Here is a 17485-nt window from a genome sequence, read left to right on the forward strand (position 1 = left end):
CTGATGAGAAGATTTTTTTTTTTTTTTAAAGAAACTATATGATGGGGTACGCCGACCTTTCAAAGACTACCTGTCGCAAGGGAAAGACTTTGAGCGGGAAGAGGGTCACCGGTCTAAGAGGCATTGACACTGTTTCTGGTCTTATTTAAGTTGCTGGGAACCAGGACTGGTTCCTGCGGAGTCCCTGCAGCAGCAAGGCGCTTGCAGGCGGGAGAGCGGGACCACTGAGCTGGTGTTCCAGGGAGGGCATCTTTCCGCAGAAACTGCGATGGCTTTGAAGACTGGCTTTTGAGTAAAGATACAACCCCCTGGCTACTCATACGTGGCAGCATCTGAAAACAATGTGAAGTGCCTACTCCTGGAAGCAGAGAGAAGAGCTTTTGACTTTTTTTCCCCTCGATGTTTCCTTCACTGCCACGACCATCCCTCTCCAGCACCCGCAACCCATAAAGATTCCAGATAGCTCAGGGATTCCAGGATCCCTGTACATTTTCCCAGCAAGATAAAATGTTCTCTCCTTTTGCTTTAACTTACAGCACTTCTTTTTGAAAACATGAAGGATTTACAGGAACAGAATTGCAAAGCAGTACTGCAAACCAGGCACCTTTAGACACACCTTTTTATCAAAGTTGCTGTGTACCATTCCTCCACCAGCCCCACAAAAAGCCCTCCTTAACAGCACAGAGACTTAAGAGGACATACTTTTCTTTACCAGTGCAGGCCAAAAAGTCTTTGGTGTCACATCTTCTTTGCCCAGTCTGGCATCAGGCACTAGCTTGTTCTCATGAGGACAGCGGGGGGGACTGGGTGAGGACCTCCACGGGAGATCAGGAGACCTGGGCTCTGTCCCTCCGGAGCTGCTCTGTGTCAGGTAGAGCTGGAAGCCGTAGGAAAGCATTACATGAATCCTTTGGCTTCCCCCTAGGCCTTTTTTCTAAGATTTAATTATTTTTGTGAGCCATGCTTGGGGTTTCCTCATTTCTCCTTGTCTGTTCTGGGTGAGGCGTCCAAGAAAGGGCTGTTCCTCGAGCAGCCCCACGACACCACAGGGAGTTACGGGACTTGCAGGTGCAATCCCACACACAGAATTACTCCCTGTACTTTAGAATCATTCCTTTGGACTGGTTTCCAGCCGATTTCTGGCCCTTGTCTTGCTGGGCATCAACCTCCAAGGGAGCATTTTTTCCTCCTTCCATGCAAAGACAACAAAACGGGTGTCAAGGGGTTAAAACCTGCTCCCGAGGAGCCCGGGGGAGCGGGACAGGCGGTGGCGCTCGCGGAGCCCCGAGCTGTCAGAGAGGAATTGCGGAGATAATGGGATTTGCGGAACGGTCCCAACTCATCCCTCCGAAGCGATCCATGTTGACTGGCTCGGGCAAGCATCCAGCGGTTTGCACACACGGGTGCACACTCGGATTCCTGCTCGGTTTGCTGGGGAGGGGAACGGGAAAAGGGGAAGGGGGGGGGGAGCGAACAAAACCATCGAGCAAGATGCAGCATAAAGCAGCCGGAGGGGGGGTAAAAAAAAATAAATAATAATCTCACACGCACGGAGAAATGCACCCGACCCAGCCAGCCTGCAATCCTTGAACCTCAAATTTTATAGGAGAGTGCGGGCGGCGCAGCCATGATTGTGTGTGTGTGTGGGGGGGGGGGGGGGCTGGGGGGGGGGGGCTCTGTGTGTGTCTGTGTGTGTGCGTGTGCGTGTGCATGGGCGCGGGGGTGAGCGTGCGGGGCGGGGGCGCGCCGCCCCCGGCCCCCCCTCCCCGAGCACCGCCCGGCTCCGCGCCGCCGCCCCGGGGGGTCGGACCCCCCGAGCCCCTTTCGGGGCGGCCGTGTGAAAGGCAGGCTGCGAGCGGGGAGGGGGGGAGCGCGGAGGAGGAGAGGAGGAGGAGGAGGAGGAGGGAGGAGGGAGGAGGGAGGAGGAGGAGGGAGGAGGGAGGAGTGTGTGCGTAGAGGGAGGCGGGGGGGGAAGGAAACCCTCATGGAAGTATGAAGGAGATGGTGGGAGGCTGCTGTGTCTGTTCTGATGAGCGGGGCTGGGCGGAGAACCCGCTGGTGTACTGCGACGGGCACGGCTGCAATGTGGCGGTGCACCAAGGTAAGCCCCGGCCCGGCCCCGCCGCCAGCCCCGGGGCAGCGCCGGGCCGGCCCCCCCCCCCCCCCACCCCAGCCGGGAGCCCCGGGGAGGCCGGGGGGGTGCGGGGGCGGCGGGGCTTTGTTTTATCCCTATTGTTCAAAATAACGGTGTCGCCGCTGGCCTGGCTCGGCGGAGGAACCGGGGAGGGGGAGCGGCGCCGGGTGCCGGGGGCGAGAGGGGGGAGCGGAGTTGGCCATCAGCTGCACCCCCCGGGGCGGGGGGGAGGGCACGCGCCTCCCGGGGCCCGGGGGGGGGGGTGCCCGTTACCGGCAGTCGGTAGGGACCGTCGGCTGCTTCCTTCCGCGGCGGGGACGGGGGAGGGTCGCCCGTTTGCCACCCCCCCACACACTCCGGTGGCCCGGGAAGGGCGGGCTGGCGAGCCCCGGGCCGAGCTGAGGACCCCCTAACCGCCCCCGGGGGTCCGGTGCCCTCGGCTCGGCCCGGCGCCGCACATGGCCCCGGGTAACCCCCCGGGGGCGGCGGGGCCCGAAGCTGCCCCCCCGGCGGGGAGGAAGGCAGCCTTCGCCTCCCAGAGAGACGGGCTATTTACATTTTAAATGACTTGGAGCACGCCCCTACCGCACGGTATCGGGCTGGAAAGTTTGTCCTCGGGTCTTCGAACAACAAGAAAAAATTAAAAAAAAAATTTAAAAAAAATTAAAGATGTATTTGCTTTCATTCGCATCCAGCAGAAGGGCCCGGTGGTTATCCTGGTTGGTTTGTTTTGAATAACACGAAGGTTTCTGGTCTCATCTGGCATGTCTGTTTTTCCATCTATTATTATCCCTCCATCTCCCAGCACATCTCCAGCCTCTTCCTGCACAATCCCTCCCTCGGTGTCTCCATCCACACTCCCGGCTCCAGCTGCCAATGTCCCCGCTCTGCCTGCTGTCAGGCGCAGGGCTGGCTTTTTGCTTTTCGGATGTTCGGTGTCTCCGTACTCAGTTTTAGTAAGGAGTCGCTTCCAACCAGGTGACTAAAGGGGAGTTACAGTGAGGAGGTGAAGCTCGCAGGGGGGTTCTCTTCGGTGGAGGTGATGCTCGGGTGGCTCCTGTCATCAGGCAACCTCTCCAGTGTGCCTTGGAGGGACCTGGCAGGGTGAGGGTCTCTCTGGAAGGATGCTGCTCGCTATTTTAATTTTCCTGCTTGATGTCTTCCCTTCTTCCCATTATCTATCAACCCCCATGCTCGAGAATCGGTTTCTTCATCGCTCTCTTGTTTGGAGAGAAAGGGCATAGGCATCCGTATGCTCGCTCCCAAGATTATTATAAACACTTCTGTTTGCTGGCAAGAACAATTTCAAACGTGGAATGCTTTTATTCTTTTAGGGTGCCTCGTTTTAGACCCGGGCAGGTACGGAGGCTGGATGTGTTTGCTGCAGCAACCGGGAAGCGGGCGTGTAGCGTTGTTTTGGTAGAGTTGGAATATGTTATCAAAGTCTCCGAGAGGGCACTGCTCATGTGTTTGGAAAACACAACTGTCTATTTAGGTCTTGTAAGAGTCCTTTGGGATGTAATAATTCATAAGGAGCGTAGCAGTGTGTAGTAGATGTTCTTCACCCCGCTTTTTAAAGCCTGCTCAGAAACCTAGCACTAGTGTGGTGCTTTGGTAGGCTTTTATTTCTTAAATAGAAACAAACCACTGTAGGGGATCATCTGGGTCATCTAGGCTCATTCTGTGCAATCACACACTGGGTTTGGTATCCTTTTGCACTGCTTGAATATCCACAAAACCAAAGTTACCTTTTGAAATGATTGTACGGGTGAACAAACCCTGTATTTTTTTTGAAGTTACATTACAGCTGCACATTAGGGCTGGTGCTTAGGAATATCAGTACCGTTACTGTGACGATGCTTAGAAATCTTACCTTTCCAGTAAAAACCTCAAAATGTTAACCAAGACATCTAGTTGGGAATGGAGAGTCTGATAACATAGTTAAGAACATTTACAAATCATATTTTCAACTCTGCCGTGCTTATGTTCTGTTTTCTTCCTTGTTTTCTTCCTTGTTTTCTTCCTTGTTTTCTTCCTTGTTTTCTTCCTTGTTTTCTTCCTTGTTTTCTTCCTTGTTTTCTTCCTTGTTTTCTTCCTTGTTTTCTTCCTTGTTTTCTTCCTTGTTTTCTTCCTTGTTTTCTTCCTTGTTTTCTTCCTTGTTTTCTTCCTTGTTTTCTTCCTTGTTTTCTTCCTTGTTTTCTTCCTTGTTTTCTTCCTTGTTTTCTTCCTTGTTTTCTTCCTTGTTTTCTTCCTTGTTTTCTTCCTTGTTTTCTTCCTTGTTTTCTTCCTTGTTTTCTTCCTTGTTTTCTTCCTTGTTTTCTTCCTTGTTTTCTTCCTTGTTTTCTTCCTTGTTTTCTTCCTTGTTTTCTTCCTTGTTTTCTTCCTTGTTTTCTTCCTGCACAGGAGCTCGCGCTGGCTCCAGCTGAGTGCTTGCTTTTGGCCCTAAGCCCACTGCTAAAGATGGACCCAAGGCAGGCTCCTCAGTCATTGCTTTCATGTAGTTTCTATTTTCTTATGCGTATGCCTTGGCTCATCTTGCAGTCAGCTCTTTCCGTTTAACTCTACAATTGCTTTTGTTTTCCTGGCTGATGTGGAATAATAGACATTAGAGAGATGGAGAGAACCTATTGCGGGTCGTGTCTGGTCCATCCCCCAGGGAACATCACAGGATTGCTTCCAGCAGGATATTTTCAGATGCTTTGTCCAACCTAGTTTCAAATGTCTGGAGTGACTGGGATTCCATTCCAACCGCCAGCTTGCATTTGAAGGTGGAATTAGGAAGATACAATTTGTTCTTTCCTTGGAGACTCCTATACCCTCATCTGAGATGCATAGTGTTACTTCTTACCACTATCTTTACCATCCTCTGTTGTTTTAAAGCTGCCTGCATGGTGGCTAAGAGCCCTTTCAGGGTCAGAAGTGCTTCATTTGGAGCTCACAAAGACTATCCTTGGACAGTTAGAGGGAGAATATTGCCGAAGGTGGTGAATAGTCTTCAAGCAATATTGCCCCATCAGAGAAGGAGGCTAATTTTTAAGAAGTGGGAGCTTCAGCTTGCAGAGGGAGACCCTGAGAGCATCAGTAGTGATGTAGAAAGTAAGAGGGATGCAGGGGATAGCTGGATAAACCCAGCAGTTTTGTTGGGTTATCAGCTGGAGATTTGTATTAACACAGAAACTGTTCCCAGGACTAGTCCAAAAAAGCCTGAATTCACTGGTCTTGGAAGCTTTTCTTCCAGATTTTCACAGGAATTTTTCATACCAGGCATGAGCTTGTTTGAAAACTTGAGTAAATACGTCACACCAGACCTCTTGTGAAAGGCTGTCTGCTGTTGCTAGTTATGGAAACTAGAAAGGGGAATAAAATGCGGTGTAGATGTAATTTTTGGTTTTGTCACCTGTCTCTAACCGACAACAGCTCTGGCAAACTTCTATATATACCTGAGAAGTGAAACAGTCGATTTAAGGATGGTCTAATGAACTCTCTTTGCTTTTCTTCCAGCTTGCTATGGAATTGTCCAGGTTCCCACCGGACCCTGGTTCTGTCGGAAATGTGAATCCCAAGAGAGAGCCGCCAGGGTGGTGAGTACGCAGCACACTTGTGTTTACACTAGATAGGTTTGTTGGATGCCCTTTGTGCCTGTGCTGGAACCAGTGTCATCCCCTGTCAAAAGTGACAGAACCTGGCATTTCAGCACTACTGTGATTGCAGTCCCAGCTCTGCCTGTAACCTGCTATATCTTGTTTATACAATAGGAATAATTGTACCAAATAGTATTTTATACAATGCTAGTAGCATTCGATGAGAATGCTGCCAGAGGTGCTTTTAAGCAAGTTATCAGTGTGAAAATTTTTGAGTCTAGAGACCTCAATCTTCTTAAAAAAACCTTGGCATTCTTCTAAGAGGTGGTTTCCCTGCTGCTTTTTCTATTCAGCTCCTCGGGAAGTTTTGGAGTGGGGGAAAGCTGGCATCACCTGAGATGCTGCTGTGCTGTCAAACTCCCCGTGCTGACTGACAGGATGGATTGGCATTCGTACCTCGCTGGCAGCAGCAGCCTCCTGCATAAAGTCCTCTGAGTTTATAAAATGGCAGAGAAAATGACAGGAAGGTGGATCAGGGTTTAGTTTCTGTCTAAGTAGGAATTTAGCGGTATAGAACACTTTACAAATGTTCTTAATTAATTCTGGCATTTCCCGGTGAAGCAGGAAAGTGGAAACAAGCAGGCCAGCACTGCCTCTTAGGTCTGTGTGGCAGCGTTATTTGTGCAGTAAACTAGGCTGTGAGTTTATAGCACACCAGCTACTCTGCAGTAACTTCCCAGGTCAGCCCTTATCAGATAGGGCTGCACCAACCAGCTGCTGAGGCACTGGGGTGTAGATCCTTAATGTGTTAGTTATGCCATGAATGCCGCTTTTACTGTGCGGTAAATCTGGGATAGCTTCCCCCCCCCCTTTTGCTTCTTTAAAGATGGGTTTAAATTAAACTTGGGCTTTCTTTACATGCAGGTGACCTCAGGCAGCACAAACAATATCTATTAGTGCCTGCACCGCCTTCTGAACTGGTTTAGCTAAACCTTTTGTAAAGTACACACCTAGCAAAGCTGGTGTAGGTGACCTCTGAATCTGCAGATCTGTGCAGGCCTGAGCAAATGGCGTGCTCCTTCTCAGCTGGGCGCTCCGCGTGCGGCAGTACAAAAGTTTAATCTGTTTCACAGATGGGCGAAGAGCTTGGCAAAGATGAGCGAATGGGGGAATTAGGTATCTGTACCATGCTTTCTACATTGCATTAACTCATTCCTCATTGGAAGTGGGAGTGTAAACAAGACCAGACTTTCAGACCTGAGCTCTTTTCCCATTGTACGATGCTGCTTTTATGTGCACTGCAGTAAAGAAGATCAAATGTGTCTTTGAGCAGTTTTACATCCTGCAGATCGTTTTGTAGCAAAGACAGGAATTTGGATTTCGTGGGCCTCCTTCCCCCGGCTCTCCCAACCATGCAGGCAGAGAGAAACTCTTCAGCCTCAGCTACGGTTCAGTGTAAGCTGTAGTAATACATGTACGCACAAGTCCTCCTCACCTGTGCTCCTTGCAAGGACTGTAGCTTTTCACTTGCACATTTCATGCTCCAAACTGCCTCCAAGGTATCAAGAAAACAATACCCCCGCAGGTGGCTCCGTACTTAACTCGCCTTCAGTGAAATCTGGTAGACAATGCGTGGTGGGCTTCAGTCATGCCATTCAGTTCTGTGGCATTCAGCCCTGCTACTATAATAACTGAACAGTGATAATCTTCCTTCCTAAGCAGAGCTGGGGGTGATTTCCTATCTAAATCCCTCACCTTTTCAGTTAAACACCAGCAGTCATAGCAACAGACACGCAGATGGGTAAATACTTAAAAAGAATCTAGTTCTTTGATGTAGGGAACAGCGTGATCAGAGTAAGGGAAATGAGTCAGGTCTTGCGAGATCTGTGCATGGCTCTGCTACTAAAGCACTTTGGATTTGGGGTCTCTGGTCCAGTGAGGCTGGAGGGTATGACTCTTCCACTGCCCTGGGGTTTCACTGCACCTCTCTGCCTGGCTTTCTCCAGCTGTAAAAAGGGCATTATCAGCCTGCAGACACTGTCTTGAGGATCTTGGAAGGAGAGATGCTGCTGTTTGAGTTCAAAATACATTGACAACAGCAGCAGGATGAATTGATATTTGTATTTCTTTCATAATGACTGCATGGCAAACTCCTTTGAAAAACAGCAATGTTCTTCCCACATCTGCCTTCACAGAAGAATCTTAAACCAGTTTGCAAGCTTTGTCCATAACAAATATATTTGTTGGCTAAATATTGATAGTTTTGCTTTGAAAGTGAGATTTGGAGGCACGGAGCGTACAGCGCTCCTTAGTGGGTGCTTTAAAACACGGTTTCCTGATTTCTGTGCCTCTTCTCTGGAGAAATGGACTCCATTCCCTCTTCAGCAATGGAAAGAGAGCTCAGGACTCCTCGCTTTCAGTCGGCAGGTGTAGTCACTTGGTGGTGGATCCCGAAGTTAGAAGCCCCAGGAGGTCAGGAGCTCTAACCTTACCCATCACAACCTGGTTTAAATCAACCGAGCTCTGCTGTTTTTCCAGAGTTGAAATAAAAATCCTGGAGACTGCCTGGGCCCGTGCAGGTTGAATAAAAGGCAGAGGTAGGGCTAATCCCTGCTCTAACCCCTCCTCAGATGCTCAGGTCCCTAAAGGATGCTGTGGACGCTATTGTGCTTAGAGTAAGCAACTGAAAGCCCCTCCACTTTGTAATCAAATTGTCTAGGAAGCCCGGTGAGCTGCAATGGCCAGAGGGCACTCATGTGAGGGATCATGTGAAGGCTTTAGCTGTCATTTCGAGGCAGGGCTATTAAAAGTCTTGTGTGGGGCCGACGGAGCTGTTAACCCCTCTTGTTACAATCAGAGCTTTGCTAATCGCATGGTGGGAGAGCCGCTTTGATCTGAGGGGTGGAGGGGAGAGCGGAGGGGCCTTTTCAAGTGCAAATTTCTTATTACAGTGTCTGGGTTAACCCAGTTCTTCTGTCTCGGCTCTGCCGGGCTTTCCACAGTAATTGGGAGAGCAGCTCTCCAGCCCTCCGGCAGCCTGGACCTAACCAGGAGCAGTGGGAAACCTCCTGCGGTCGTCCATCCGTATTTCCAACGAAGTTGCCGGGAAAGTGAGATGGGCTTTGTCCCCTCATCTCTTATTTATACGTTATCACAGGGATTTCGTGCTTGCTGAAGGTGCCCGTTTGACAGCCCGGCACGCTCGACTCCCAGGAAAAGCTCCGGAGCATCGGGCCGAGCCTCCCTGCTGCCCGTGGCATTGCAATCCTATTTATTAAGCCCGTTGGCCCAGGAGGCAACATTTCAGCAGAGGAAATCTTGCTGGAGGAAAACCGCCTTTGTTGGAAGGTCCTGGGGGGCTGTTTGGTGGCAGGCGCTTTTGCTTGTGGCCAGTTTTTGCTCGATACCTCGGTGTTTTTCACAGCGTGGGGCACCTGCCCCTGAAGTGCAGGCTCATGGCGGCGCATCTTGCTTTCACACCAGGCACCTCATCTCAAAACTTTCTGGCGAAGCAGGTTTTTCACAGAAAATCAGGGGGTGGGGGTGTTGGTTTTTTGTTTTGTTGTTTGGGGTTTTTAACAAAACAGTAGTTTCTACCAGGGAGGGAAAAGGATTGTGCCTCCTGGATTCTCAGGCCTTTTTTAAAATCAAAGAAAACAAAAAGCATGTAGATGTTTTTCCCTGAGTGATGCTATGAGAAGGCAGCGACTGTTTTTGGGCAGCTGGGCCCGGGGGGAGCCCTTGGGGCTGGAGTGTATTCCCCCACGTGTGAGGTGCCCCCGCACCCACACCCCATCTTTCCCCAGCACTTCACAAGGGCGTTGTGGCCAGGGCAGAGCCGGTGAGGCTGGGCAAGGCTGACATTAGGTGACATTTGTGAGGTGAGGAACGGCACCAAGGGCCATTCTGTGTTCCCCCGGCTCTTGCCGCCCTGCCTGGCCAGACCCTCCGCATGCCTCTCCCTCCCCGGGTGTCATGGTGGGGGGTAAGGCCTGTTCCCGCCATGAGGGAGGCCCCTTGGCAGGTTTGGGCTGCCGCTGGCCTTGCAGGCCTCGCTGCCCTTGGGCCCTGGCGTGAGAGGGCTTGTCTCCCATTGCCCTGTGGCCGCTGGCCCCTGCTGGAGGAGGCAGCGTGTCCCCCCTCATGGTTTTCCCCAAAAGCAGCCATTAGTGACTGGGCATGGCAAGGCCCATCATGGCGCCAGGCCTGCAGTCTCCTGCCCAACATGATGGTGCTGAGGGAGCTTCTCCATCCTTCTGGATGGCAGGGGCTTGCCGGTGCAAATGCTCCCCTCATGCCTTCTCCATCATACCTCAGCCACCCCCAAGCTGGGGCTGGGAGCAGGCAGGGTGCCCACTGACCAGTGCCGGCCATTAGGGCCAGGCTAGCCATGACCCCACACGCCCCACCAGCAAAAACGTCACGGCAGCCTCACCTGCCTCTCATGAGACTGGAAAAAATATCGCAAGAGAAAAAGAGAAGGAAGGACGGAAAGAGGCAAAGATAGATAATGGCTTCATTTTATTTGCCTTCTGCTCTCTGAGTCATGGTTTTCAGTCTTACTCCCCAACCGCAAAGTCTAAAACTTTTATCTTAAAAAGCCCCGTGAAAGTCAAAGTTCGCTTGTAGTCCTGTGGCTCTTGGGCTGAGGCTTTAAATACATCCCCTCAAACAGGACGATATTGAGCTGTGTCAGAGTACCTTTTTTGCACCCAAGCCGCTCTCAGCCCTTCTTCCACTTCCTCTCTTTGAACGCAGCTCCATCTTTCATAACCATGTTGTAAATGAATCATCTCTTTTCTGGCCCTGTGCCCCTGGGAATTAGATTAAACTTGTTGTTTCTGCTTAATTTCAAGAGATGTGAACTGTGTCCCCACAAAGATGGAGCCCTGAAACGGACCGACAACGGAGGTGAGTACCTCTGCGCAGAGCCGGGTATGTCATGCAGAGCCTCTGGGGACTCGGCAACCGTCCCAGGAGTAAAATAATTCATTTCTGAGCCTATGTCACCAGAAAGGGAAGGCTGGAGGCTCCAGAGGAATGAAAACACTTTGCCTGTTTCTTAGAAAACTTCACTCTCTGCACCCTCCGTGGTGAGAAGACCTTTCCTTGTGAGGGGGGAACCTGCCTGTCCTCTGGCTGGCATCAAAGCAGCCCCTGAAATGTGCAGTTTCTTGAGTTTAACCTCGCAGCAGTTGGTGCATGATCTGGCATTGTTTACAGAAATGTGGAAGTTGCAGAGTTACTTGCCGCGCGCTTGCACAGCAGCAGTGTGATCCTCAAGTTAACAGAGCCTCAGCCTTGCGATCTCATCTGAGGGCAGGGACCAGGATGCAGTCAAGATGTTTTTCTCTGCAGGACTTATCTGCTCATCATTGATGGTTCTCAGCCTCTGGTGCTGTGAAGTACTGTGGAGGCTGATTTCAGTTGTCAGAGCCTGTAGCTATTGATGCTGCTGGCTGTATAGATCAAAACCTTATTTTTCATAAAGGCTTCTGTACCTACCTGCCACTTACCTTAATACAGAAAGAGTTAAATTAGGCAAGGAGGTCTTTATTCTGATAGATCCCCTGTCTAGAGAAGATACACTAAGTCCAGGATATTTTGTAGAAGCATCTGTTAGAGCTGGTCTTAAAGTGCCAAGAGCCTTAGTGCAATATGGGCAAACATTGTGTTGGGGGATTGTTTTATAATAACATAGCATTTTTCCAGACGTGTTATTACATGGTTTGGTCAGGTCTGTGTAGACAAGCACAAGAAATGTTACAGCCAAGCCACTGTACAGAATTACATGGCCCAAGCACTAACAATGCTGCATCATTCTGTAAGCACAGAGTTTGGTTCTGCCTGCCCAGGTGAATCCATCCTAATTCTAGCTAAATCCTTCCAGTGCAGTATCTTTACCGGTATGGATCAGCACCCAAAGGCTCCTGACCTTCAAACTTTCTCAGTTCTGTCCTGACCAGATGGAATTTCAACTTACACATTTGATTTGGGAAGTGTCTTGGTGGACTTAGATTTTAATCTAACTTGGCTTGCTGAAAAAGAGCCCTCTTTAGCCGTTGATAACAGCCAATAAAGGGAGCTTTGTTTCCAGTGGCATGGGACTACACGTCAAACCTGTCCCATCAGCATCATTTACTGCTTGGATGTTTTTCATGGGCTTGGTTAGGTCTTCAACTCTGGGTCTCAAGTCCTGAGGGGGTGCTTTTAAGAGCAGTGAGCGTTGTACAGTTCTCTTCCCAAAGAACTATCTGCTTTCTTATTTAATGTGGAGGTGGTATCTGTCTATCTTTCACCCACAAAGGATTTGATTCCTAACCAAGTTACAACAAGCAGTATTTCAAATCTAAGATCTACCTTAAGTTGGCTCCCTTCCTGTGCTCTCTTCCTTCTCTCCCTCCCATGCTTGCCTGCAGCCCTGTCTGAGTTTAAGACTCTTTTGGGTCGCACCATGTGAATATCCACTCTCTGTCTGGTTTGCTTCCCCAGGGTGGGCCCATGTCGTCTGTGCTTTATACATCCCAGAGGTGCAGTTTGCCAACGTGCTCACCATGGAGCCAATTGTCCTGCAGTATGTACCCCATGACCGCTTCAACAAGGTGAGGCCATGTCTTTCTCATGCTGTCACTTGCCTTGGCTTTTTTGGGTCATCTTATTCTACCACATCTCCTGTTGAAATTATTTTAATGTTCAGGTACTCGGGTTCCTTTAAAAATAACTAACAAAGTACATCCCCGTTCTTGCAAATAACTTTTTGGTCCTCCGTTTCTCTCTTCCCCAACTCCCTGCAACTTGGGCAATCTCCACCTTGGAGCTGCATGTCGATTACTGCACATTTTGATCTGGCACAGTTGTTATTTGGGGAGAAAAACAAGATGTATGAGTTCTGTGCATGCCACTGAGAAATAACCCAGAGCTCTTGTTATAGGAGGGAGATGACTGGACACAGAGTTATTAGTTCTTGAAGGCTTTGCCTCCTGGTGAACAGTGAAAGCAAAGTAGATATTTTGTCTGCCTCTTTGAGTGAGCACTTTCCCTTTTGTGTTTTTGTTGTTGTTTTTTTTTTTATTTTGCAGACCTGCTACATCTGTGAAGAGCAGGGCAGGGAGAGCAAAGCAGCCTCTGGAGCATGCATGGCCTGTAACCGACACGGCTGCCGACAAGCTTTCCATGTCACCTGGTGAGTTCCCCACAGCATCACCCCAAGAATAACCCCCGCTGTTGGTTTTTGTGCTATGGTTTTGAGATTGCATTAAATGGGTGATGTGGGGAGTTGGGCTAATCACCCTGGTTTTATTTTGTGCAAGGGGTATCTCATCCTTGCTCAGTTTGTGGGGGGAACTTCCCCAGCAGTGAGCCTTCCCTGCTGGGAACTAAGGCTGGGGATTTCCCTAAGACTGTGTGGAATCCAAGAAGAGAAGAGATGAGTCACAACCCAGGAATGTTCCTTCTCCAGCAGAGCACAAGCAAGAGTATCATCTAGATGATGTGTTTTTAAGGGCTGATATCCTTGCAGCCTGAAAACAACATCACCTATTGGCACAACAGGGAGATTCCCAGCTTCACATAGGTTCCTTGCTCATGATACATCTTTTGTGGGAATTGTTACTCGTCTCTCAGGCCTCCCTTAATTAAAATAAAAATTGCAAGACAATCTGGGAGAAAAGTACTGACAATTTTATAGATCTTAATGTGATTTAAAAATAGTCTGAACTTTTTTCCTCTCTCTGTGCATACTATGTGCCAAGCAGAATAGGAAACTTCAAGACCCTGCCTGGGTATCCTGAACTATTCTTTTTCCCTTCGATGGGATATGTGGTCTGGCTGTACAGTTTGCTTTATCCTCCTTCTAATTGCATGTATTTCAGTGCCCAGATGGCCGGCCTCTTATGTGAAGAGGAAGTCCTAGAAGTTGACAATGTCAAATACTGTGGCTACTGCAAGTACCACTTCAATAAAATGGTGAGTTTCTTCATCCCTGCAATGGAGATTTTTTGTCACATGAAAGGCGTTGTCTTCATTCTAGGCTGTGCCTGTGCTCAGAGCGGTAAGAAATGCCAAGAAGACAAAATCAAGGTCTGCAGCCTGATTCCCTTTTCAGCCATTCGGTCAGAGTCACTTAGAAATAAAGATTCATTTCTATTTTGCATTTCTGTAGCATCTTTTTTTTTTCATTTTCAAAACTAGGGGTTGAATTCTTCCCATCTGTTTTGGCTTCCCTGTACAGCTGAAAGATAAGTCCCAAGAAAGGGGAGCAGCCATGGTGTTCAGTGCTCCAGGGAGTCAGGGGTATAGCTCAGGCACCCTGGGGAGCAGGGTAACACAGAGCAGCCAGACCTTCTGCCTGAGGACAGAGGTAGCCCAGAAGAGACATGGAGTCATTCACTGTTTGAGGAATATTTGGGGCAAAGGACTTCCCCCTATTAATTACAGTACTGAGAGGAAAGAGAGGAACCCTTTTCCTGTTCTGCATAATTAGTAGACACCTGCTCTCCCCCCTCCAGCAAAAAGGAAACTTGATCCTCTAGCTACAGCTTTATGTCTCAGTGGCTCCTTTGTTGCTGGCCTTTTCCACTTTCCTTCCTGCTTATCAGTGCTGTCACATACAGTGACTGATGTCTTGAGCTTCCCATCAAAGTCAAACTGGAGGACACCTTCCCTGCCCTTCAGGTACCCTCAGTATCTGACACAAGCGTAGCTCTGTATCAAGTTTTACTGATGCTGAGATAAATAGCAGGACTTCTGCTGGTGCCTGGAGCCTGAGAACAGGGCATCCTTCCACGCCCCACGCAGAACTGAGAGCTGGACAGTGCTGTTCAGGAGGACTGAACCACATTGCTGCTACCATTTATCTTGTGTACAGAATGATCTCTTAGCAGCTGTGCCTTTCTTGTACAAGTGTCAGTAAGCATGGGCCACCAAGAGCCAAGGATTTGGGGAGTTAGATCTACATGCTGTTCGTAAGCCCACTCATACGGTATCCACTGGGGTTGGCATGTTAGGAATCAGGCTGGGCATCGGGTACAAGAAGTGTTTGGTTCTGCATGTGGTAGACAAACTATTTACTGTTAACTTTGCTCACTGTAACAGTGAAAGCTGAACTCTGTAACACTGTTTCCTCTCTCTCTTTCTCTCTCCGGTTCTCCAACTACTGTCCCCTTCCCCACTTACCTCAGAAGACCTCACGTCACTCTGGAGGTAGCTCCTTCATCGCTGGAAGAAGGAGTCGATCCACATCCCCTGCTCAAGAGAAGCATGTATCCCACCACGAAAGGCCAAAGAAGGTAAGATTTGCGCAGAGTTTGTCAATCCAGAGAGGCACAGTCATGTGGGATGGAGGTGAGAGGGGGAAGAGTGTGCAGAGAGCACCGATGGCTCTTCAGGTGAGCCCTGACTCTGCAAAGAGTTTCGCAGTCAGAGATCTGAATAGCAGCTGCGTTTGTAGCCAGGCCTGTGGAAACGTGTATGCAAATAGAGCAGCACAGCCATGGGGAGCGTGAGGCCAAGTTTGCATGTTCAGCTTATGCCAGAGGAGTCCTGGCAGGACATGCCTGTGAAACGTGCAACTTTCCCCTTTCTGTCCTGTGGCAAGCCCACTCTGAGGATGACATTGTGCTACAGTTTCCAGCTCCTGACTTGAGCTGTGTGAAAGTAGTTTGAGCTGTAGTTTTAAGCGCAGCAGCTCAAGAACATAAACTGAAGGTCATTGTCCTCAGATCCCAGAGTCCAAGTTTTAAAAGGCAAAAAGATTCTGATTAGTAATCTGCATTGTGGCCAGCAGGTTAATTGTAGGCAAGAACAGTAATTGGTATAAATTAAGTAATATTACTTTGTTAGGCAGATTAACCAGCCACAGGGATTCCACCTGCTTCAAGTCTACCTGTGAAAATAGTTTATCTTCATTAAACAATTCTTTAGAAGAACATTGCATGCCAGATCTGACTGGTACGGTAGTTATTTATCTAACTCTGCTGGCTAAGATGTACTCATCAAAACTGCTGCAGTGTTACAGGACATGTTAACAGCACACCAAGGTTCATAATTAACTAATTGACTCACGTGACAAATGCTCATATTTCACGGAAAAGCAGCAGTGAACCTGTAAAGCAGAATCCCAGCAGACTCCTGGGTTCTGACAGGGGTGCATGTGCCAGTGGGAAGGGTCTGTACCAAAAGAAATGAGGAGGCCAGGGGCTTGTGAAGTACTTGTTGTTTATATCAGTAAATAGCCCTAAAAGACAGGAAACGCTTGTTCTGGAGGATTCAGGTTCTAAGGCAAGTGGCAGGAGAATAAGAAATCTTTCCTACCCCTTGATGGATACAGCTTCTGCAATACCAGGAATCCACAACAGCGTACTGCCAGCCTCCTTTGCACCCTATCCAAAGCAGTGGAGTAGGTTTGGAAGCAGAAATAACTTATATAGGGATACTGTCAGCATGGTCAGATAGTTTTTAAGACTTTATGGGCCACATCCTGGTTTTTGTTAGCAGAAATCCAGAATTACTCTACCAAGCAACCTCTGGATATATTCCAGTGTAGTCAAAAGCTAAATTGACCTTGTTGTATAAACACAATTGATGATACCCCTGCAAATTGTGGCGTGAGTCTTTTAAGTCTTGCCATAGGTGTTTGGCTGTTTACTTCTTTTTTGTTTGTTTTTGTCTTGTGTCAGTAGGCATCCTCACAATGCATAAATGAATTTGCATGGTTAATGATAGTGACCCATATCCAGAAACAGCCTGATGACGCTCCGGTGGGTTATGTGGCCTAAGTCTGATGGACCTCAGCCCAGTCTCCAGAGGACAAGGGCATCCAGGCGTTCAAAAGCAGTATGGCCATCAGTTAATACTGACTGACACCCTCCTGGCATGCCCAGCTGAGAGTCCATAAATTCTGTGGGCAGGAAAGACATCTCCTTCTTTATTTAAGGAGGTTATCCCGCAATATCCAGTTTGGAACGCTGCCCGCCGTGTCCGTTAGGTGTTTGGGAAGCTTGCCTAAACCATACCTGATACATGGGCAAACAAGGCAAACCTCGCTCACAAAGTGGTGCCTACCCAGCTGCCGGCACCAAGGCAGTAAATTTCCTACTGCCGACAAGGCTGAAGTGTCCGGGGAGTATTTACGCCTCTTGTGTGTTCAGCTGCTGCGAGCAGAGGAGGTGGCGGGAGGGAGAAAGAGCATCTGTGCCATGGACGGGGGAGCGAGCGCTTGGCACAAGGTGAAGGGCTGTACTGGAACGTGCTATTTTTAGCCAACAAGCAGGCAAAGGGGGTGGGGGAGAGGGCAGGATCGGGGTGATTGACGGCAGCTTTGGAGAGCTCAGCTGTAATTATAACTGACAGACTGCGCGAGTCCAAGGCTGGGGACTGTACGAGGGTTTCTGTATTTGTACAGCTTTTTTGGGGGCGGGGGGGGGGGAGCGTCCTGTGCCTGGCAGGTAGGAGCCGGGGTGGTGCTGCTTCCCAGCTTTGGTTGGGAAAGCAGGTCAGCACCAGGGGGGAGAGCGAAAACAGAAGGAATATGGATTTATTTATAGCCCTCTCAGTGGCACTTGCCACTATTGTTAGCCTCTGGGTTCCTCAGAAACGTGCAGGGACTCCGTCTCGCTGCTGCCTCACCACTCTCCCCTCCTGATGGCTCATCGGGTTTACAAGCAGCAGATCCGATGGAGGCCCCTTCCAGGGCCGGGATCGCTTGGCACAGCCGCAGCACAAGTGCAAAATCAAGTCCTTCCACTTAGAGAGCACGGAAAGGGGGCCGAGG

At 49.4% G+C, this 17485-nt stretch overlaps 1 protein-coding gene across 5 annotated transcripts in view; it reads left to right on the top strand.

The window, feature by feature from the left end:
* Positions 1 to 975: 975 nt before the first annotated feature.
* MLLT6 (MLLT6, PHD finger containing) overlaps positions 976 to 17485 on the top strand; it is a 47629-nt gene continuing 31119 nt past the window's right edge. The window contains exons 1-7 of one of the 5 annotated variants that reach the window (XM_027785407.2): positions 976 to 1426; positions 5636 to 5715; positions 10572 to 10626; positions 12208 to 12317; positions 12795 to 12898; positions 13587 to 13680; positions 14895 to 15002. In XM_027785407.2, coding sequence (XP_027641208.1) covers positions 1195 to 1426; positions 5636 to 5715; positions 10572 to 10626; positions 12208 to 12317; positions 12795 to 12898; positions 13587 to 13680; positions 14895 to 15002 — 783 coding nt within the window. In that variant the 5' untranslated portion in view covers positions 976 to 1194. Of the gene's footprint in view, positions 1427 to 1951; positions 2102 to 2388; positions 3239 to 5635; positions 5716 to 10571; positions 10627 to 12207; positions 12318 to 12794; positions 12899 to 13586; positions 13681 to 14894; positions 15003 to 17485 lie in introns of those variants that run through there. The other 4 variants (XM_027785408.2, XM_055789761.1, XM_055789759.1 and 1 more) reach the window with 4 other exon arrangements.

Source organism: Falco peregrinus, chromosome 18, assembly GCF_023634155.1.
Source record: "Falco peregrinus isolate bFalPer1 chromosome 18, bFalPer1.pri, whole genome shotgun sequence".
NCBI lineage: Eukaryota > Metazoa > Chordata > Aves > Falconiformes > Falconidae > Falco > Falco peregrinus.